At 32.7% G+C, this 24,074-nt stretch overlaps 1 protein-coding gene and 1 long non-coding RNA gene across 2 annotated transcripts in view; one reads left to right on the top strand and one right to left on the bottom strand.

Moving 5' to 3' along the window:
• LOC132696455 (PDF receptor-like) overlaps nt 1–24,074 on the top strand; it is a 55,210-nt gene that overhangs the window by 29,842 nt on the left and 1,294 nt on the right. The window contains exons 3-11 of the mRNA XM_060661272.1: nt 2,632–2,736; nt 7,150–7,310; nt 10,538–10,629; nt 10,892–11,021; nt 15,360–15,577; nt 18,296–18,365; nt 21,431–21,516; nt 22,436–22,616; nt 22,671–22,798. Coding sequence (XP_060517255.1) covers nt 2,632–2,736; nt 7,150–7,310; nt 10,538–10,629; nt 10,892–11,021; nt 15,360–15,577; nt 18,296–18,365; nt 21,431–21,516; nt 22,436–22,616; nt 22,671–22,798 — 1,171 coding nt within the window. The remainder of the gene's footprint in view (nt 1–2,631; nt 2,737–7,149; nt 7,311–10,537; nt 10,630–10,891; nt 11,022–15,359; nt 15,578–18,295; nt 18,366–21,430; nt 21,517–22,435; nt 22,617–22,670; nt 22,799–24,074) is intronic.
• On the bottom strand, nt 22,579–24,036 carry LOC132696457 (uncharacterized). The gene is made up of 3 exons (XR_009618029.1): nt 23,873–24,036; nt 22,705–23,463; nt 22,579–22,638 (listed from the first exon to the last, which is right to left on the bottom strand). It is a non-coding gene; the product is annotated as an uncharacterized LOC132696457 (long non-coding RNA).

Genomic DNA, 24,074 nt, shown 5'->3' with positions numbered 1-24,074 from the left:
AATATAACTAAAAAGTTTTAAAACTGAGACAAATCCAAATATTTGAAAACAAAATTAAAAAAAAGTAAATCGACCATAAGAAAGTGCTGGAAGGGCTCAAAATTTCTTATATTAATTATAGTTAATATAACTATAACGTTTTAAAACTGAGGCAAATTCAAATATTTTTTGTTTAATGCTCTTCGCTCTCTATCTCTAAAAAAAATTGGGTTAGGGTGAGTAAGTATACAAAAAAATCTTTTTACTTTTTTTTTACTTCGCTGGATTGTGATATAATAACAATCAATTGACAAACACTTAATAAAGATTTGAAAGGTGCATAGAATTGCCAGATAAATAGAAAATTTCATGGGAAAGTAGATGTCGAGAAATATTTTTTTTCTGTCGAAGGAGACGTTTTATTACTTTCTTAAATGGATTTATACATTTAACAAATTAAATAAGTTATTAAATGAATCTCACAAATGATTAGTGACTGAGTTGGTGACTAACTTCATTTTTAATGAAACGATAATGTCAAAACGTAGTAATGGTTGCTGTAGGGTGGAAAGGTAAGTAAAAAAAGTAATAAGATAAATAACAACACGTTAACTAAAGTATGACTTGGCATCCTATATAAGCGTTTTAATTGGTAAATTCCTGATAATTTAAGCATTAATTGCCGTAAAGTGGAAATCCCATTTTTTTTTGAATGGTGTAAAGTCCTTTTATTCTTTGACTAAAAAATTGTATCTTTGCATTTTTTTTTGAAAAAATTATTTAGTTTCAAATTACGTTAGAAACCGCCACCTGGTGCAATTTTAATCAGAAAGCGTTAAATGTTTGGCTGAAATCCGATGTTGCCGACAAATAGAACAAATATAGCCGTATTTGGCTAGTTTTAGTTAGTTTTTGTTATGCTTATGCTTTATATGCTCTCTCCTTTCTCAACTCAACATCAGAATAATAATAATTAACCAAAACTAATCATATTCTTGATTGCAAATAGAGCTGGCAATATTGGATTATGGTCAAACATTTATCGAATTCTTTTTTAATGACTCCAAGTTGGTTGAAATTCGTGAAGCCTTTTTGGAGTAATTTATTTTCAAAAATTTTCTTACACCCCCCTTGCAAGGAACATTAAACCAAAAATATAGGAATTTGTTTTAAAACGGTAATTATGACACTCTGACTATGGTCATAATCAAATTTCAGGAATTCGAAAATAATTCGCTTGGGAGATTTAGTTATTTTTTTTTAATTCCGTACCGCGTCGCCCTTTCTGGGACACGCGGTATATCGGCAACAGTCAAATTTACTTAAAAATGACTGAAGTTGTCAGTCTTAAAATGTAATAAAAATGCATTCACGTCGTTCGCAAGTTTTCGTTAACTTTGGCAATGCAGCTCTTTTTTGTATAGTACCACTTTACATTTTTTTTTAAAATATGGAACCGATTTTTCATGATCATTTACAAACAAAGTATGCCATATTGCAGAACGTAACGAAATAATAAAACTTCCAGTTCTCATTTGTTGTTCTAAAGCCAACCGATTTTTAGATATTTAACACAGTATTTCCTAATCCGAAATAAACAGAAATTTGGGAACCGTGAGTTTTCAACTGAAAATAAAATTGATAACTGTGCTTCGTCGTAACTAGAATTAGTCTGACCTGATATAGTCCATGCATTTTTCGCGAACTCCGGTTCTTCAAAGCAACAAAATGAAAACTATGACAACACGTGCAGAAGGAATCGTTTAACTTCCTCCGTGCGAAAGGTTTTAACAACTCTGTCGACCAGCAGCTGCTTATTTCTGTGTGTATCAGATTCGGTAATTAGTACCTTTAAATGACAAAGTTAAAATACTTCTTCAATGGAATCCCATTCAAACAGATTCGAAATTATATTCCGAACAACAAACGAACTTCCAATCCAAGTTAAAACAAAGCAATCACATTTGTAATTATAACATAAATCAAATTCACGTCGTTTTACACACAAATAATATTGATCACGTTGAGTTTATTAACATAAGAGCATCGTTTACCTTAGAATAATACTTCAAACTAATAAGATTTCTTTAGATACTTATAAAACGGTAAAGATGGTGGAAACGGTGTTTATTAAAAAAAGTACCAATTTTTGAGCCATATATTTAAAACCCACTACGTCTAAATTTAAAAAATGTTGACTAGGGCAAAAAATTATTATCTAATAATGATTCCTAAATAACTGAAATAGCGTATTATGAAACACAATGATTAAGTTTTTTAATAACTCGTTTATTAAACATTCTCTTCTTAGCAATTGAAAATTTGCACTTATTAGGGTAACTGTTATTGATCACTATTTTAAAAAATTGCGACTTATATTCATATTGTAAACTTCAATTTCCAAAAATAAGGTTCTCATTGGGCTTTTGAAACTAAGGACATCGAAAACACCAGCGGGTACATTCAACTCCAAATTTTTTCCGATTAAATTAAATTACATTGTTGCCTAACGCGATCATTACCGCCTCTAAAGGAGACTGAAGGAGTATGTCGTCTCAGATTTATGGTGGAAGAGGTTCCGCAACGATGGCGTATCAAAATATCCCTTTATTCGCCTTACACCGTGAACATATCTCCATTGTTTTATTTCAGAATATTGCCCGGCCATGTGTGACAATTGGATCTGTTGGCCTTCCACGAAACCGGACCATAACGTCACTATGCCTTGTCCCAAGTTAGCGGGGACTTTGGAGAACGGTGAGAAAAATTGAAACATGCATAATAATTCGATGTTTCCATTCGACATTGCAGCTTCTTTATTGGTTACATTTAAATCTGCGGCTTAAGATAGCGACCACTGTCCAATGTCAAAAATATAGAATAAGACACAATATTTACGTTTGATTTTTAACTTCTGACTGCTTAAGAATAAAAATAAATAAGAACTAAAAGTTCAGATTTTCACGAAATATTTTAGTTCCACACAGACTTTAAACCAAAATTTGCAATAAAAAATTCTTTTGAATTAATCAACAAAATTAAAGATATCAAAATCCCTTCTAACGCAACACTATTGTCTTTTGATGTACAAAACTTATTTCCCAGTATTCCTTATGGATGTGATAAATTTAGTAGATTTTACCTTAACTCGGAAACAGGTTAACCCATTGGTGAAACAAGATTTATTAGATTGCTTAATAGTATCTTTAGACCAAAATTATTTTGAATTTAATGAACAGATTTACATCTCTAAGGAAGGTTTGATTATGGGAAACCCAATTAGTCCTTTATTAGAAGAGATTTCTATGGATAATTTGGAAAATAACATACTAGAACATCCTTTAAGTAAAAGTTTTCTATGGTGGTATAGATACGTGTATGATTGCTTTGTTGGAACGGACAGACAATTGAATTCTTTTTTAAATTACATCAACTCATTAGATAATCGTATAAAATTCACTATCGATATTGAACAGGATAACTCTATTAATTTTTTAGACTTAACTATTACGAAAACGCAAAACAAACTAGATTTTTCCATTTATCATTAAACTTCACGCACGAACACAGTAATACATAACAGCTCAAATCACCCTTATACACACGAAATGCCTGTATTTCACTCTTTTATACGCAGACTTCTTAATACGCCACTCTCAACAGAACATTACAAAAAAAAAGAACTTAATATCATTAAACAAATTGCACTGAACAACGGCTACAACCCGTCCATTATAGATAAAATTATAAATAAAAAACAAATCCAGACAACAGTAAACACTGTTTATCCGAAAACTAATACAGAACACGAACAATTTAAAACAGTTACATACATAGGAGAACCTAGTGAAAAAGTTTCAAAACATTTGTCAAAATGTGGTTTAAAAATAGCTTTCAGAACTAACAACACATTAGGAAAATTTTTAAAAAACAATAAAACCAAATGTAAAAAATCTCAAAAATTAGGTGTCTACAGGTTGAAATGCGGATCTTGTCCTAAAATTTATATTGGACAAACAGGTAAATCCTTCAAGAAATGCATTAACGAACATAAAAGAGGGTTTAAAAACAATTGTCTACATTCTAATTATGCTACACACTTAAACACAGAAAAACACATTTTTGACGACAATTTTGATATTTTACATACAGCCACACAAAAAGTAGAAAATTAAATTTATTGGAAGCCATGGAGATTAACTGAATGTTGATTAACAAATGTATGCTTAACGATCAATTAGATTTAAATATTGAACTTAAATCCTCACAACAAATTAATTAAGATTTTATGGTTATTTTTCGGTATATATAGTAGCAGGTAGTTTGTAAATATTACATTTGATAAAGACACGATGTTATCGAAATAATTATGTAAAAATATATAATTTCGTGAAAATCTGAACTTTTAGTTCTTATTTATTTTGATAAATGGATTTTCATCAAGTAAAAGCCACCTTAAATCAATGTTTAAGAATATAGAAAAGAATTTTCAAAATCCAATCATGCACTGGTCAAGCATGTGGAAAGTGTAATTTTTAAAAATCAGCTCCTTTAACCACTCTCCGGAGCCATTTCCGAGGTCTCCGTAACTACGGGAAGTAGATTTTAGCGCCTTATGATATTTTGACGTTTGTGTTCTGACGGTCACGTCACTCAGATAGTGAATCGGGGATGTTTTGCAAAAATATATTCAAAACACTTAGTCGTAGAAAAAGTATAGCACGCAACACGCTAGTAAACTTCTTCAGTCACTCGTTTATTAAAAAGTTGTGAATAAAGTGACGCTTTCATAATATAATCCTATTAACTGCGACATAGGATTTGTATGTTTGCCACTAGGACTTTGACAAAAGTTTCCTACAAGGAAAATGCAAAATTTGAATTTAAAGTCGTTCATTTTGGAAGCACTGTTTAAAGACTATCAAGTATAACTTTGGAAGAAAGTTTTCTACCAAAAATAAAGGCTAGCTTATGGTTTTCATAAAACAAGCCCTCTATCTTAAAAACATATCTTTTTCAAGGAAATCGTTCTTTTTAAATCCAGTTTCTGAAATCCATGAGATCGTCAAGAGTCTAAGGCGTTCCTGTATAACTGTATAACGAACGCAACCTTCTCCACCGGTGAACTTCCAACCGATTTCATTAGTAAAAGTTATCTCGAGTTCGAGTGTCAGATCCATAATGTTTACCAATTGTTCTCTTTTTCCTAGCCAGTGTCCAAATACTTGAATAATAATTTCGTATATAAAATGGAGACACCAATCATCTAAAATACGAAACGCGTCAGAGATCAAGTCAAGATCCACGTCAAAATAGAAAATATGGAGGTTCGATCCGCATGAAAAAGTAATCCATACGTATCGACTGCTGCGCATTGTCAACAGACAAAAAAGTCACTTGCATTCGCTTTGAACTGAATACATCGCTAGATAGTGAAAATATATCGTTAATCTCCCTGGTTCCGAATCGATAAAAAATGGCATCGTTAAAACGCGAGTTTGAAGAAAACGAGGGGGATCTTTTTCGAGGATGCATCGTTACGGAATTCTATTTAAACACGGCATTTGCGTAATGTATCCGGAACAGGCGGACCCAGATTGTCGTTCTGCAATGCTCACTGCCAAAGAGACTTGCAAGTTAATGTGCTAAAGAGAGCTGAGAGCAAAAGCATCTGTTAAAATATACAACCAGAATTAGGATAAAAAAAATGGATCGATGCATCTTACGTGAAGCATTCTTTTGTTTGACTTTCTCACCTTTTTTTATATCGTTAAAAAAATACGTTAAACTTGAAAATGCGATAAAATTTAGTATTTATTATTTTTTGGTATTTTTTACGCTAGATTTGGTAAATTTATGTTTACCTATTAATATAAAATATTTTGAGAAAAAAATGATGTCAGGTGTGGGGTTCGACTATTTGCTGTTTCATTTAATCATGTTAATCATCGAGGTTTATGATTAATTAAGAACTTTATAGATTACTCTGCACACATGGTGCGTGGTAAATATTACTATAAAACTTATTACACCTTATAAGGAACTAGGAATTGAAAAACACTGAGCACACGAGAAAAAGCCTGGCAGTTTTTACCAAATGATCCGCTTTTTTTGTACTTTTGATGAAAATTATGCACTAAGTGTGGTAAACAGGATTTGAGTCACGAGTTTATTTGACATCAGCGGAGCGAATGCTTAATGATCAGTGTATACTGGGATATTTTGGATAAGTTAGTAGAAAAAAATAATATAGAATTATCAATGGTCGGTTAGGTCTCTTCTATGTATCAAAACATCTGGGCCCTCAGTTTCATTGACGCGCGACTAATAAGGCGCCTTCCTGTATTTAGCAAAATGTAGTTGTTTTTTTGAAATGGTACGTAACGTGGGAATTGGAATCTATTTTTCTAAAGTGCTTCTGATATCAAGTTGACCTTTATTTGTGTCTGTAAAAATCTAAGCAATGATCAAGAATGAAAAAATAATGTTTTGTGAAAACAAAAAATTTAAGTTACATTAGAAATGAGGACTTTAATTGGACTTTTTAATAGATCAAGATATAGTGTTTCTATTTGGCTTTGATTATGATCGCAATTTGCGAAAAAATAGTATATTATGCAACAAGTGCGGTAAACGGCATTTAACTCACAAGTTTATTTGATACGAGCGGAGCGAGTTTTTAATAAACGAAACGAATGAGTTAAAAAGTTTACCGAACGTGTTGCGTACTATACTTTTTCTACAACCGTTAGTTTTTGGGTACATTTTCGCAAAACAACACGAATACATTCACTGACATGACCGTCAGAATTGACAAACGTCAAAATTCAAATCGTGGGAAACATCTCCGAAAACATCCGATTGTCCCCAAATCCGTGCGGTAAAATCCCGGAAATGTCCGAATTGGCTCGGATTCATGGGAAACGGAACTGACGTGGTAAAGTGACGCTTCTTGCACGCTAGATAGGTGGGTAATTAGGTATTTTACAGACGGGGGTAGAAAAAATCTATTGCTTTACATTTAGGTTTGTGTTTAGTCATCTCAATGTTACAAGTTTTTTCCTCCGACGCTACTTCCTTAATACAATGAAATTCCTTACGTTGTTTGACCGAAACTGATCAAAGAGCCGCCCCGGTTTCTCAGTTAATAATTAATATTGGGTTTTGCAGCAGTCGCGTATAGACATTGCACGTCGGAAGGCCGTTGGGAGACAAAGAACACAACGAACGGAACGAGAGTCGACTATACACACTACGAAGCTTGTATCATGCTGGAATTGCAGGAACTAGCGGAGATGTGTAACCAATTTGGTAACGATACGTGTCTAAAGGTATGGCTTAATTGAATGTTCGGTGTTTATTTATTATTGTGAAATTCCCCCAGTCAAACGCGAACTTGATGGCGTCGCATCTTTATAGGTTTAAGCGGCTGTTTTGATTTGCCAGTCAAGATTCGACTGAAATTTGTGTCGGAAAGCATTTAGTCCGCGATTATGAAATTGTTGCACAAAGCACATCTCAAATGAAACAAAGGGATTCTAAAGTCATTTCAGTAATTTTGGAGAGTTTCATGTTTGTTAGAAGCTTGACAGTTTTGTTGCTGATCTTCTAGACTCAGCTTTTGCAATTAATTGTTTTTATATGCAATGCAATTTTGGTGATAAGTGAAATCGAACTACATTATTTATTGTGTATTACTTTTATTAGCAAAACTTGAGTATTGGAAGATGCTTCCAGCTTAGAAAATATAGCATCGCAGACAAGGGGACGGTTTTTAGTTCTATTTTTATGCGTTGCTGGTAATAAGTAATATTTATTCCGTGAAAAAGTTGTGAAAATAAATAATATTTAAGGACAACAACATGTTTATTGCCCTGATAATAATAATAATAATAACAAAACCTTTAATAACCCCATACGGAAAAAAAAAGTTGCAATAAATAAATGCAAACATTGGCCGTGAATAACTAATACTCCCACCAAATTATAATATTTAAATAGATGTAAAAAATGAAACAATATAACTATTAAAAAGCCAGAAAAACAGTGTGTCGAAAAAAAAAAAGGAAAAAACATATAAATAAAGGAAAAAAATAGTATAAAACATGAACATTAAAATGTTATGTCATATTTTTTTGAATGTGATATTACGATTAAGTATCCACATTTATGTATAGTCCATATATACTATCGTAATACTATAGTGGTGGTAAAACAAAAGATTCGCATGACATTTTTTATGCCTTGATTTATTATTTATTTAATTGACGATCAAATAATAATCCAAAGTTTTTCCTAGTTTTTTATATAATGTATCATTCAGATTTGATTTAAAAGCTATGTGTTGTCTTGTTGTTAAATTCTGTTTATTTCAAATAGAAAGCATAATAAATCTAGGTATTATCTGCAGCATTTCAAGGATTTAAGAAATTAAGAAATATAAATTGTGAATAATAACGGATCTAAAATACTACCTTGAGGAACACCACAGCTTGCATGCATGCATGCATGCATTTTCGGTGCTTTTTGTTTTCTCAAAAATAAATATGATAAAGGTAATCCTAAAGTGCCGTTACCAAAGTCACTAAAACGTAAAATTGATAATAAAAGGTGATTATTTATTACGTCAAATTCGTAGCAAAACCAAAACAGTCACCATTATCAAGTTCACTCACTATATTATCCGTTACATTGGATAGTGTAGTCTAACAGCTATAACCAGTCCTTTATCCTAATATCATGGGATGATATTAATTAAATCTAAAATTTAATTTTTAGTCTGATTCACCATAAATTCGAATAGTGTGGGTTAAATTGTTTGTGAGAAATAAGAAGTTTCCAAGCAAAAAATTATAATATAAGTTAACGGGCTACAATTACCACAAAGCAGAGTAATCAGCTTATGAGAACCGAAAGTTTTAATATTTTTAATGATGTTCTTGATGTCATTCTCGTAGAGAAATAGAAAGAGAACGGTGTATGTGCACATAACCTATTAAACTATAACAAATAAATAATCGCCGAAGAAGAACAGATTCTGCTTGTACGGGATTATAATCACCTATTTAGAAATTCTAATTTGCAGATGTAAAGGTGAACTAAAAGTCCTATTCGTTAATATTGTGGTCTCCAATTGGATCATTCTATGGAAATTTCGGGCTTTTATCTATAGCTAGAATGTCATAATCAAGGGAAAGTTCATAATTGGTTTAAATGAAAACGTACATTTTTTTCAATTAGTTTTGAATAGGTTATGTGTATATATGTGTATCTATTTGCTGATTTTTTAATTTTTTGTTTTAACCTGTTTGGCAGGATGCTATAAGCCCTCGGGGTATAGTTTTGACAATTTTTTTTTAATTTTAATCGTAAAATTATTAGGCCCTGGTTTTTACGAACGAGTAGTGTGGGAGTGACTGGTGATGATGACAAGATAGTAAGATTATAAAGTATGTCAATAGAGTAGAGAATATTATGTCCCATTTCTTCTACTACTAAGAACTACTAAATAAAGTATTAATCAAAAAAATCTTTTCGACATTTCAATTTCGATGTTAAGCTAACATTTTTTCTAGTTACTTCATTAGCATGAAGATCCCATTTTAAATGAGAATCCAGAGCTATATAAATACATAGATACTTAATGAATTCAGATTTTTATATTTATTTGTATATATTTGATGATGCTGTAAGTAAAACAAAAATAATTTGTTTTCGAAACGTTTCGTGAGAGTTTATTTTATTGAATCCATTTTACTATTGTTTCAACATCTGTTTCAACCTGCCTCTTTAAAATTAAGAAGCATCAATATAAAATCTTGCCGTGTCCTTTGCATAATTGACTATTCTGCCAAGGATATTCAAACTGACTGTGATCTGTTAATCAGCGAACTTGATATGAAATTATAAAAAACACCTCGCAGACCATAAAGTTGCAATTGTCAGTGACTGCGTCAACAGAATATTTGGTGTCATCCATGTCCTCTCACGGTAGAATTATCTTGTTTTTGCGCAGTAAATTCTCGTTTTTGTTTAGTGCAATATCAAAGTTTCGGGCTAATTTCATTAAAAAAATTCAATCCACACTCGCAAATTAAAATATAAAAGATTCATTCGCTGTACGTCGCTGTGCGTTTAAAATATAAAAGCATCTCATTTTATATACTTGGGAAAAAGTGCACACGTTTTACTTTGCAACTTGCAGTTTCCTAATGTATATTTATGTTATGTTCCAGAAATTTCCTACTACTCGGGCTCTTTAAAATCTTCACGGTATGCGTGGGGGGACTACAGTATTATAAAACGCAGAGTCTTTCCGGTTATGTTGAGTGGTATTTCTTTAGCGTTGACACTGCCTATACAAATATGCCCGCTTCAAGCGATATTGGAGCGTTTGACTACAGAACTTGTCTATTGTCACTCATAATACTAACAAGTGCTTCAGTACAATCTCAAAATGAAAGTTTCATACTTTTTTTTAACGTAGAGCCTACTAAAAGCAAACAACCAGGATAAAAATGGCTTCGCTTACCTTAACCGATTCATTTCTTTGTTCCAGATCGCAAACACAACGAGAATAATAGAGATGGTAGGGTTATCGTTCTCATTTATGTCGTTGCTGATCTCCCTATATGTATTTTTTTCGTACAGGTAATTGGTAATTTAATTTAAGTACCATTTGTGTTATTCAACGCCGCAATAGGAAATTAACAAATACCAAACGGAATTTGAAAATCTCTCCTAAAAATAATGCCAGTTATATTGGTAAATTCTACGAACAATAAAACCAAACTAACCATTACAAATTTCTGGATCGAGTAGTCCTAGTAACCATTAAGATGAACTATCAAATTACAATTTTTTTCACTCATCTATTGGATGTTGCGAAATGAAATTTCATTTTCTTTTTCAGAATCTTAAAGAACAACAGGACCAGAATTCATAAGAATCTTTTTGTAGCTACTTTGCTTCAAGTGGATTTTAGGTTAATAAAGTACATAGACCAGCATTTAACCGAGGAAAACAAGTTTTTGCTGAAAGACGTGAGTATAAATTTCATATTACGTTATGTATCCTGTCAGTTACCCTATTTGCAATTTACAATTTTCACTGGCTTAATGTTGATTTCTTAACCTTAAATATGTAACTTATGTGAAAATTAGTTCTGCTAGGAAACGTCAAATATAGAAACAATAATATTATTAAAAAATTAACACTATTTGCAAATATTTTGCATTCCTCCTGCGTCGGTTGTTTATAAATCAAATTTGCTGACTATTCGTCAATTATCCTGTTTGCTTCCTCAGAGCTTGAAACTTGCTCGCATTCCACCTGCTTATATATTGTTTGAGGGGCGGAGCTAAAGGAACTACATGAACATTACTTTTTACAAAACTTCTGGATTCCTTCTGCGTCGGTTTTTGCTGAGTCGAACTTGCCCAGCAAGCAGGTTTTGTAAAAAGTATTACAGTACCCTGTGGAAGTTTCTTCGAAAAAAAATATATTGGTGAAAGGTAAAAACCTGAGTCACTGTTAAGATTGTTTTGTTGCTTATAGACTTCTATGGATTCTCAGATTTCCTTGGTAGAAGAATTGATTACATGCAAGAATTTTTTTTTATGATTGTGGTAAAGAAGGAGTGGTAAATGTGGTTTGGTGTTATATTTCTAAAAAACTTTTGATACGTGGTTAGTGATATTTAAATGTAAGGAATGACAATAGTGGCAAGTATGGGGTTGCTTTCGGACTCATTGTCTTTGGTGATGTGGGACTGCATCACCACCTGCCGTAAAACTATCTCAGCTCGAGTCATTGAACCCAGAATTAAAACGCCTTACATCTGCTCTTCTTTCTAATAATTTGCACATTAGAGATATCAAGCGTTCCATCACAAAATACACTTCACGACTACTTACAACTTCCACACATTCAAAACATTACTGACCACATATTAAGAAATATAACGTCAAAACCAGATTTACCACTTGTCCAGAATCCTTTCAACATCTTCGTTCCCTCACAGACAAAATTCCGTTTGAGATACCAGGAGTTTACAATATTCATGCATATGCGGCAAAGAATACATTGGACAGACCGGACAAAAAATGTCCCGACATCAAATCTTATTCGATAAAACTAAAATTCGTGCATGTATTCAATTCTTCTATCAAAGAAAAATCCGAGAATCTATAGAAATCGATTATTAACCAAACAATCCTAACCGTTCCAACCTTTCACCAGTATGCGAATCACTCATCCGAGACAATGTTCATGCCTCTACTTTAGCTCCGCCCCCCTCAAACAATATATAAACAGATACAGAGTAGAATCCCAGCCAGTCTCAGTTAAGCTTTGAAGAAGGCAGCAGGATGATTGGCGAAACGTCAGTAAATTTGATTTTTAAACAACCGAAGTAGGAGGATTCCAGATGATTTGTAAATGGTTTTACAGTAGCAAGTGGAAAATATTTTTTATAAAAAAAGGAGAAATTATAATTATTTTCTCTGTGCGCTCTTCGCTAAAAACTTTAAAATGAATAGAACTGTTGAATCGTACTGCAAATATAGTCAAATATTTGATCGGCACCTAAAAACTTTAAGTTTGCAGCCTTGCTTTGAACCTGATCCCATGCAGAAAATCTTAATTACAAGATTATGCCCACAAGTTGGGTCATTAGCAAGTAATTAAAGACGACTTAAACTTTGTTAGCTGCGCAAAATTTAATCCCAGATATACAATTTGCAAAAAACAACCCTTGACAATTAAAACGAAAAGTGTTTCTCATGTTTTTGTAATTCGCGTTGAATTTTTGCCAAACATTTTATTTGATGCGCAAAATTTTTTCTCCTTGCCTCCATCAGCAAAAATTTTGACTATTATGGTGTGATTATGTCTGACGTGGTGATTTTTAGTTAAAGAGGCGGATATTTCTTTCTGACTTTTTGAATGGAGTTTCTTTAATAATCCTGTATTTTTTAATTCAAGAGGTTAATAAAATGTAAATTTGCAATGCTCTACAGTGTTTTCTAGTATGTAAGCACTTACTCCATTTTTCGCAATGTGCTGTCTCTATTCCCTCTTGCAAGAGGATTTAAACTTTAAAAGTGAAAGTTTTGAATCATTGACAAGAAATTTCGTACACAGAGACTTATTGAAATTTACAATTTCAGGTAGCTCCTTTTTCAGCATATCTTTCTGAAATTGCTTCTCATTTAAAGTAAGTCAGTGAAGTCAGTTTTTTCTAAGAGTTGTAGCTGACATTACTTATGATAATAAGTTTAGAAGAAATAAAAAGTAGCATTTGCTGAAAGTAGTTTTAAAATCATGAATCCAAAATACTAGTAAGCCGTTACCGACAAATTAATTGTCTACCTTTTCCCGAGGGTATTTTAATTCGAGTAGTTCATCCGCCCATAGAGCTTACAATCCGTTATTAATTGTTTTTTGTCCTGCAATGTGTTACCAATACTTCCAAATTAAAGTGACTTCCTGGTTTGACTTTTTTCGTAATGAAACTTGATTACCTTCAAAAATATTATTGTTCTGACGGCAGCGTTTTCATCCCCATTTATTACAGTTGCTTTTGCTCCTGTACTTCTCTTTGGTGACTTGATACTTATGCACAAGCCGGTGTATTGTTGATTGCCTAGCTCCAGTCATGTTTGAACACATTTCGGCGACTTTTGCAACTCCTAATTCTGAATTTTTGGTGGCGACTCTCAGTAAACTTTGCCAACAACTGCCGAAAAGTAACTCTAATTCAACATTAGCCTGCCTGTCTGAAAATCATCGTAAATACAACACTACGCCTATTGGATCATTAAGTTTTACAGTTCAATAGTGACTTAGACCTCTCTCGCATTAAGAAATAGAGCACAGGGTTTTGTTTACTGTGATACCTTGTTATTATATATCTTGATATTAAATGCAATAAGTTTTATCTAAATATTACGACCATTATAACAATGGTAAAAGCAGTATTTATTGTATTGAACTCTTTTTTTCTAATCCTATGGATGAGGGCAGCGCCAAAATTTCCCGGCCTGAATATGAAAGAAACAAAGTAGAGTAACAATTTTTTATTATTTTTATTTTTTATTATACTTTAAAAAAAAATGTTCCTTTGGTTTGTCTGCAAAATTAGCTAAAACAGCCTCTTTCAACTGAACTTCGTCGTTAAATATCCATACAAAGAATAATCGCTGGGGGCCATATCTGGACTATAGGGATGATGATCTATCTGTTGGAACCCACACTCTAAAATGGCAGCTTGTGGAACACCAGCCGTATGGACAGGTGCATTATCGTGCAAAAGACGCACGCCTCTGGTCAGTTTTCATCGACGTTTTACACGTATGCAGTGGCGCAATTTATGTAACAATGTTGCGTAATATTTACCATTGACAGTGGTATTAGTTTCTTTAAAATCTATAAAAAGATTTCCTTCACAATTCCAAAAGATCATGGCCATCACCTTTTTTGTTGACTGGCAGATTCTGAATTTTCTTGGAGGTGCTTCACCCTTACGACGCCACTCCATTGGTTCTTTTTTCGATGGATGGTCATAATAGAGAAACATAGTTTCATCTCCGGTCACAATAGTTTCTATCAGAGGCTTCGGTTCCGACCCACAGAGTTCCAAAACAGACCGCGCACACTCGACACGGCGTTGTTTTTGCCACCCACCCATCTTGCACTAACCTTATGCATACCCAAATGATCATGCAGGATTCGACAAACACTTGTATCAGAAAGCTTAGTAATTTCTGAGACTTCCTTGACCTTTAATCGTCGATCACTCAATACCACCTCTTCCACAATCGCAACAATATCTTCCGTTATAACCTCCACTGGTCGACCAGTTCTTGAATCATCTTCAAGGGACTCCTGGCCCCTTCGAAAACGTTTTACCCATTCTTTCACAACAGAATACGAAGGAGAACTTTGGCCGTACACACCATCCAGCCTTTCTTTAATAATTTTAGGTGCTAACTCTTCTTTTGTTAAAAACTTTATGACTGCTCTATATTCAATTTGCGTTATTTGCGACATTTTTTTGGACAAGTCTTGTTGAAAATGCTGTCAATAAAAAACTACTTAACTAAGATATATATTTAAAAGAAGACAAAGTTTTATCGTGATACTGGAGCTGCATCTATGTCAGGCCGGGAAATTTTGGCGCTAACCTCGTACAAGACTGGAACACACATTTGGGACAGCCGGTAGTCACGTCCTCAAGGTCACACCTATCCTTTTACTCTTTATGCAGTGCATTTCATATGCAATAATCGTTATAGTTCCTAATAATTTTTTTCACTAAAGAGAGAATTAGTGTAAGGCATTGCAATCTATTTAATATAAGCTTTTACCTGTTTTTTTAGTATTACCTGTACGAAATATGCACTACGCTAATGGAATACGCCAAAACGGCCATGTTTATGTGGATGTTTATCGAGGGTTTGTACCTGCACAACGTTATTACTGTCGCAGTGTTTCGGGAACATTTATATATCAATATATACGTTTACGCCGGATGGATCATACCGGCTATTATGACAGCCATCTGGTTAGGAGTAATGATATGGAAAGTTGTCGAGACGTAAGTAAAATTAATTAGAGCTTTAACCTCGTACTTTATCGTATTAAATTTTCTAATTTTGAAATTTTATTATTCAAAACCGTTGCATGGGTAGAGAAATCATGCATTTTCAATCGGAAACCGGAGTCAATAATATATTTAATTTTCCGCAAACTCTTGGGAAATCGACATCGTTAACCTTTATCTGCGTCTCTTCGGAGAAAATCTGTTTTTATTACGTCCGAAACAGGATTTTATTAATATAAAAAAATTAAGATTGATTTTTGAAGATAAGGTATGTCAGGAGGAAACATTATTTGTTAAAATATTACTACCGATTAGTGATGGGACCTTTGATAATTAAGGGTCTCTAGAAAACAAACCTAAAAATTAACTATGACATGGTAGTTGAGGAAATTGTCCAGTTTTTTTCTACTATCTGATATTTTCGACATCAGAATTGTCAAAGAGATGAGTTCGCTACAAGCAAACTGATATCTCATTTGAGAGTTGTTTTTTCCGTGTTTTTAACTAACATTTTCATAGAAGTACAATTAATTGAATAAAGTTCATTCAAAATTAATCATGTCCTTACAAATTAATTTATGATTATATATAATGATAAAGGACTAATTTTGCTAAATTGACTAGATAAAAACTGTGAGATATCTAAAACAATATTATTGACAAAGAAATGTACACTACTACTGTAACGACTTTTTGGCAATTTTTGCTATTTACTTTTAATAAGCCACGAAAAGTTCAACTCTTGAATTGTTTTTGTATCTTGCCTCGTTTCCTATTTTATGTAAAAGTGATTCACCATTATTCCTCTTTATTGAATTAAATAGTATTATCAATAAAGTTTCCCAATACGGTGAAATTTTTCAAAAACGGAAATGCAAGAAAATATACAATACATAAGGGAAAATGTTTCATTAATAATTGCTGCAAAATTTGTATGTTTGCCCATTATTTCAAGGGTAAAATACCCTTAGTTCAAAAAATCGAGAAAGTGCTATTAGGAAAAGTTCTTTTGAATTAAAAATTGAGGTCAAATACATTTCCAACCATGACTTTCTATGCATTATTTTTTTCAGAAATCGTTAGCGTTAGCATTAGTTTGTATTTTTTTAGTATTTGGGTGTGAATGTTTTTAATTAAGTGACGGTTGAAGATATAATTGTAACAGCAATTTTGCAGCGCATTTTACAGACGTAACACGTTCATCTAGACCTGATTAAGTGATGTTAACGATCGAATTGGTATTTAAACATTTCTTTTCATTTTTATATGTTTATTTATTTATATATTTTATTACAAAATTTAACTAGATTCAAAAATAATAAAATGTGCTGTACTTAAATTAACTTAATATAGCATACAGTGTACTTAATTATATTGCAAGCCATAAGAATTAAGAAAAGAAAAGATTACAAGAAAGAAAATATGAAAGAATGAAATAGCACAGTAGACTATGAAGAGTTAGGAAGGTTAAATATGAGAAAGGGTTTTATAGTTCATGAATATAACTAAAGTATATTTCAGAAAAGTGTAGAGTAATATCTCGTCAGGTATAGAAAGCGAGTGCCCCAACTTAAACCACTTTCGTTGTTTGGCATTTTATTTTATCGAGTGCAGGTGGTTTCGAACAATTTGTGGTGTCTATTATTGTCCATTCACCAATACTAAAAATAATGTGAAGGAGATGTCCCGGTAATTGGGGAACTGAGCATTTTGAAAACAGTATTGAGTACCCTTAATTTTTATTACGCCCTACACAAAAATACATTACACAGAAATTAAATTATAAAAAATCATAATATTCTTAGTCATTTGAAGAACTGTCTCTTGTAAAACATCTGAATTCATACCCTCGTACTAATTTCCTGTATGGTTGTTGTTGTTAATTAAAGGTCACTCGGCCTGCTTACAAAAACAGGTAACTATAGTCCAAAATTCCTAAAGGATGCCTTCATAATAAAGGGTCTGGAAAACTCCATCCTCTAGGTGTATTAATATATAGATATTAGAAAACAATAGCACAAATCATAAACATCGGCCTATGACGAACACAATTTTCAACCGATTTCTTCATTCTTCTTCTTCATTTCTTTCTGAATATACTGGACATTTCATTGTTCTACATTTTTCTGAAAGAGAGTGTAGCTTCCAATTCATGGATGTTTTATAGTTAATGAGATTTCTTATGCGAATTAGTGGATAAATATTTTCTATTTTAATTTTCATTAGCCTGAAAATGTCTTTCTTTCTGATACACAACTTTTGTATAATTTTTAACGGCATTTAAAGAATAAGCAGGGTAGCGCAGTGGACCTCACACAAATATGGTGTACTTTAATGTAGATTCAACTCATATTTTATAAACGAGTTTTTCCACATAAACGTTAAATTTTTCTCAAATATGCCTAAGTATTTAATGTTATTTACTTTATTTATTTTAAGACTTGTTTCTTGAAATTGTAAATAAATAAAATCTGTTAACGCCGTCCGTTAATTTATCAAAGTCTAGGTAATCTTTAACTCTTTCTTCGCTTCGTTCTGCCTTAGATTTTACTTCATGGTAATTAAATAGTTACGATTATTTTAAGCATGATTTACATGGGCGAGGAATGCGACGAATATCTAATATCCATAATCTGGTCCATTACATTGCTACTACTGCAGTGTTTTCGTCCGCGAAAGAATATTTTTCATTTAGATAAACATTGTTTCTAGGACATGGACGTATTATTACTTTCTCCCGTATTACTGGATACTGGAAGGACCTCGATTTTTCCTAATCATCGTAAGTTAAGCTTCTTTTGAGGTATTAAAGTTTTTATTTTGAATTCGTCTCGTTTTATTTGCGTGATAAAACTGAGGGATGCGAATGTGGAGACGCGAGAAGTTTTGTTCTGCGTTAAGTGGTCGACAAGATTTTGCACTCCGGAACCCAGAACAAGAATTTAAACGTTTGGTTGAGAATGAGTTAATGGGGGGTAGTCGAAAATGGTCCTACCGTTCTATTTTATCCGAAACGAAATATTTACTAAATTACGTTTTTAATGCAAAATGATTAAATAAAAAATAGTGCCACACGACGCTCGTAATAGAACAATATGTTGTCAAGAACTTGCGGGGAAAATATTTCATTGACCTAGAAGTAAATTGCGCTTGAAATTGAATCTATATTTCACCAATCTATTTGGCACGTGACATCCCAAAGCCTTTTCCTGCTGCAGAAAAAAATAAAAATCATTAGCAAATGGATTTATTCGAAAGCTTGATAGCACATAACGATATTACTTTTCCCTTACAAGGAAGTTATTATTTAGTGATTTTGGCTCAGTGGACAGCAGATATTTTATATTAGAGAATCACCAATATTATGTATAATATGTTATATTCAAAGTTAATAGGTTCATTCTAAAATTTTAAAAGTTTGGATAAACCTTGGTAGATTAGAAAGTCATTATGTTTATTTTCTGCCTCTTCCTCAGATTCACCCATGAAAAGTTTTTTTTTTGTTATTTTTTTCCGCATTTTGAATTGTTAAGGAGATGAACAATAATTAAAATTTTTGGTATCTCGGTTTTTATTAGAATAAAAACTGGTTTGCGCACAGTGGATCTTTAAAAAAAAGCAACTTAAGACACGCGCTTCGATTTAATTTTGTTCCTTAGATATAGATATTGTTGATATATGGATATTTGTTCCTTAGGTATATCAATGTTATATCAATATTAGTGATATTAATGAACAACATATATGTTTATATATAGAGATACTTTGCTTTGCCAAATACTTTTAAAATAATCTTATGCTATTTTACCAGAACCAAAACAAAAATATGTGCATCATATGGAATATAATTGATTTTATTCAGACCGCCATTTATCTCTGACTCTTTTCTAGATACATATATTATTTTCGTCAAAGAATTTTATGAACTCGCAGGACGCCTAACTTTTCTAAAATGTTCACGGAAAGGAGCAAACATTTTATCGTACCTGTACCTCTTTTTTTTTTATAAACCGGGTGTTCTGAAAATAAACATTTTGTAGGGAAATTTTAAAAATCCCATTTACGTTCATTTTTTCAATGACAAGAGAGAATGCACTTGGTCTCAATACTTTCAAAAACTTATTTATAAATTGTAACCTTTGTCTCCAAGAAGGCTTTGGAATTTGAACATGGACCTTAAAAATTTAGAATGGTACGTAATTAAAACCAATAATAATTTTATTTCGAAAATTCCGATTATAAGTAGAAATAAAGAATTTTGATTAAATTTGAGTTAATTTCTTGTCGGAATTCGAATGTATTAAAATTGCTTTGACGGTATTAGCGCCTATAAATGACGAAAATTGACATTTAACCTAAAGAACTTTATTCGAGATAAATCGAAAAACTCTATGATATAAAGTAAGTTTTTGGAATGACTCAATTAAATTTTTAATAAACCGGAAAATTTTACTTTCTAAAGTGCAACGTAAATATGCTGCGAAAGTCGTTAGCCTCGATAGACCGCTTCATACGAATTTATAAAAGATATGCTTTAATGAAAGGTTTATTATACTAACAAAAAGGATTTTTCCATAAAGATTGAAAGGAAATGTCGCAAGCTTTCGAATGGTTGCAGCTCGAAGCTGGATTTGTAAGCTTTGTAGAGATGTATTTGAAATTATACAAATTAACATTAAATTTTGGGGGAAGCATAACTAAACTATTATCATGTTAAAAAAATCCTAATTCTAAATTGTTAATTAATTAATTTAAGTGGGATTAAAAACTTTATAATTTAGTTATAACACTCCATTAAATTTACATGTTCCTAATAGTTCGACAGAATAAACAAATAAAACTTTAATAAACTGTCAACAAGGTATGTAGGTAATAATATCGTAAATATAATATCGACAAAATATCTAGAGCACTCATCGAGATATTGGCAAAATTTTACCAATTACACATTGATTTACTATAATTTAAAGATTAAAATCTTCTTTAAATAAAGGTCAATTAGGGAGTTTTAATTAAATAGCAACAGTTTTGAAAAGTTTACACATTCCTTGAAATAAGCTTCAAGGTAAAAACAATATAGAAGGCCAAACTTCACTAATGGACTTTTTCAGGAACACCTCTGCTCATCCACTGTGTGCCCATTTCTGGCATGCAGCTATTATGCAACTATCCGAAAACTATCTGGACATTTCATTTCGATTTCATCAACACCATTGCAAAGGCAAACCACGCCATCGTTACTATCCACTGCTGTAAAGGGATTATCTTTTATTCTCTTTAATATTTGACAGGCGATTTACAAAAAGATCAAATGAAAGTTCCGTGTTGTATGTTTAGAAGATGGGGCGAGCAAACGAAAACGAATGTCACAGGAAATTAGAGAAGCTCTCTTATGCAGCTTGAGATACTTTCTCTGAAATTAGAATTAATTATACTGCGCATTCTGTCCTCCTAATTCGTTGCAAATTAGACGAAATGGCTTAGTAGTTTAAATAAAGTTTAACATGGTTTTTCTAACAAATTAAAACACTGACTAACGTCTACAAAAACGATCTCCTAATTTTTGGATCCGCTTTTTTTTTAAATAGTACACTAAATTACTTTTTTCTACCGTCTTCCCTGAAATATCCCAATCAATCATGCATAAAGTGTCACTTTATAACGTCGTGAGCCTCTTTGGGAGTTTCCGGTGCTTTAATCAGGGATTTAAACACTACTTACGTTTGTCCATTAGTGTTTTTTTTTTGGAAAATCTACCTGCAAACTAATGCCCATAGAAAAAGTATTTATGATATGTATAATATCACTTAAAAAAATTATGAGAGTTTGCATTTAATGACGTTTTAGGTGAATTTGCTGTTCCTTCTGAACATTATCAGAGTGCTGATCGCAAAGCTGAGAGAAACAAGAAGCAGTGAATTAGAGCAAGTCAGGTACTTTTTTTTCAAATTCTGTGTGTTTTGTCCCAGGCGATGATTCGATTTGATACATGGAACACGCCGTGATAGTCGAAAAATGATTAGATGTGAGGCTTTCGCGAAAAAAATAATTTTGAAAATTCTAATCTGGAATCGCGATATAATTTTTTTTTCTCTAATATACGTTGCCAAAACTATCTTATGTACTGAGTGTCCCACAAAGAATGGCCCCCGGCTGTATCCCGCAAACTATTAGAAACCGAAAAATATGTTATTTCCATCACTTCATATTTAGTTAATAAGTTAGTCGTATTAGTTAAGTTTACACATTGTTACATTTAAAATTTTATAAATACTATAAATATTATTATTTTTTATAAGGTATATTGTAGAGCAAAAATGCTCTTTTAAATAAGACCAAGATCGCTTGGTTTCGATAACCCCATCTGGAGTTGTTAACATTTCAATTTAAGAAAATAGGGCAAAATTATTTACAACCGAACAACAACAACAACCGACGCACTAGGAATCCAGAAATTTTGTAAATAGTATTACAGTAACCTGTGGAAATATCTTTGAAAAATTAAATAGGGCAAAACTTACCACAACTTCTTGGCTATTAAAAATTTTGTAAAAATCCCATTTTCTCACTAGTCTTAGAAGTTGCGCCTTCTGGAGGTCGCTCTAAAAACTTGGGAATATGTTTGGTAATATATTTTGTTGGCGCAGGCCGTAACGGTTAATACTTCTCGCAGTAAGGCTTACCCGCTATAGTTTTGACTAGCGTCAAAGACCCGGTAGAAACCACAGGTTCAATTTCTAAAATTATGTTTTCAAGTGAAAGCCTCAGATTGTAAAGTTTCCACCGCTTCAAGCGACTGGTTCTTCAAGTGTTGAAACAACCTCGACGTATGGAACAAAGGTCTCGTTTCAGGAAAGCCGTTCGAGCTGCCATTTTTCTCCTTCCGCTGATGGGCATCGCGCATATTCTGTTCCTTCTAGATTATCGAGTCAAGAGATCTTGGGTCTTCGCTTTGTGGTCGTACACCACATACTTTCTAAACACTTTCCAGGGGTTTTTCGTGGCCGTGTTGTACTGTTTCCTTAACGGAGAGGTAAGCTTTCACGAAAGTTCAACTACAATGTTAAAATTAACCCTCGGTTCTTAGGTACAACTTGCCATTAAGAACAGTTTCTACCTACAGATGTCGCTTCGCAACTATGACTACGCGCCTTGTCGCAACGTAACGTCAATTTCGTCTGGCTCTAAGGATGCAAACGATGGAGGCCAGTCCAGGTGACGATCCCGATTTAGAATAACGATATTCACGGTTTTTTTGTACTGATTTATGACCGAAAGCAGTGCGCTCTGGTACATTTTGTAAACATTGTGTGCACTCCGAACATATATCAATATTGTATTAATTGTCATTAGCATATTAGATGCGCCGCCGTAATTACCATATTTAGTTCCGATTTAATGTTCTATCAACTTGCGTATCTAGTTAAATTATGCGTAATGAACTAGCGCGTATTATGTCGAACGTACTGAATTTTGAAATGCTAAAATAATCAAACGAGCATAATTAGCCACCCTCTAAATATCAGGCCCTGTTAATACTTGTATAGTTTACTCTGACCTTTAAGATTCGATCACGCAGGCAATATGGGGTTTCAGTTATGACCTCAAAATATGTTCGCTAACCCATTTAAACATCAAAGGTGAACCATGTCAGGTGAACCGTAAACATACTTCAACTCAACGCAAATATTTTTGTCGGAAACAAGAGAAAATGTAGTAAACTCAATCTAATTATACGAAACGACGAGTAGATATTTGTAATTTAATCCATGAAACATGAAGGCACCAGTTGTGTTTTATATCAGCCATGGGATCTACCATGTTTTCCTTGAACATGTGACCTGTATCCATCTAGCTACATTACTTATAATATAATACTCCTAGAAAGATAAAAACTGGTTAGTATAGGGACAGAACGACCTCTGCGACTGTAAGCAATCGGTGAGTCGTCACATAAAGGATAATAAAAGCAGGTCGCTAGAGCGTTTTATGCTCATACGAAAAGACGACAAATTAAAAGAATCAGAATTTGCGAAAACTGTGCATAGTTTAGCAGTCGTTACTAGTCGCAAAACAAAATAAAACAATTTTGACATAAAAACAGGTACATAAATATGTTCTTCATTCATTTATTATTAAATTAAATTTTTAAAATATGTATGCAGCACTTCGTTATAAATTTTTGGACCATTTTTACCTGTTTCCACAAAATTTTAAACATTAAAATAATATAAAGCAATTAAAATTTGTCAAATCCTCTTTTCCCTAGGTATATTTGGTATTACCAACCTCATGCAACATACATATCTCGCTTCCTTAGCGCGATGATTCATGCTTTAGCGTTCCACGGCCTTATAAAGTAGAAGGCGGTTCTCGGACGAATGTCACATTTTCGTGAAAGCTCACCTTTGCTTCATTTTCTTTCTAAACAGCTATCTCCACATACTTAATTCGTTTTCCCTGAACGTTGAAAGGGTCCTAGGAATATTTT

Source organism: Cylas formicarius, unplaced genomic scaffold, assembly GCF_029955315.1.
Source record: "Cylas formicarius isolate icCylForm1 unplaced genomic scaffold, icCylForm1.1 PGA_scaffold_1__22_contigs__length_36826433, whole genome shotgun sequence".
In the NCBI taxonomy this organism is placed as follows: domain Eukaryota; kingdom Metazoa; phylum Arthropoda; class Insecta; order Coleoptera; family Brentidae; genus Cylas; species Cylas formicarius.
The sequence above is the reverse complement of the archived record's forward strand: the minus strand, read 5'-3'. Positions and strand labels throughout refer to the sequence as shown.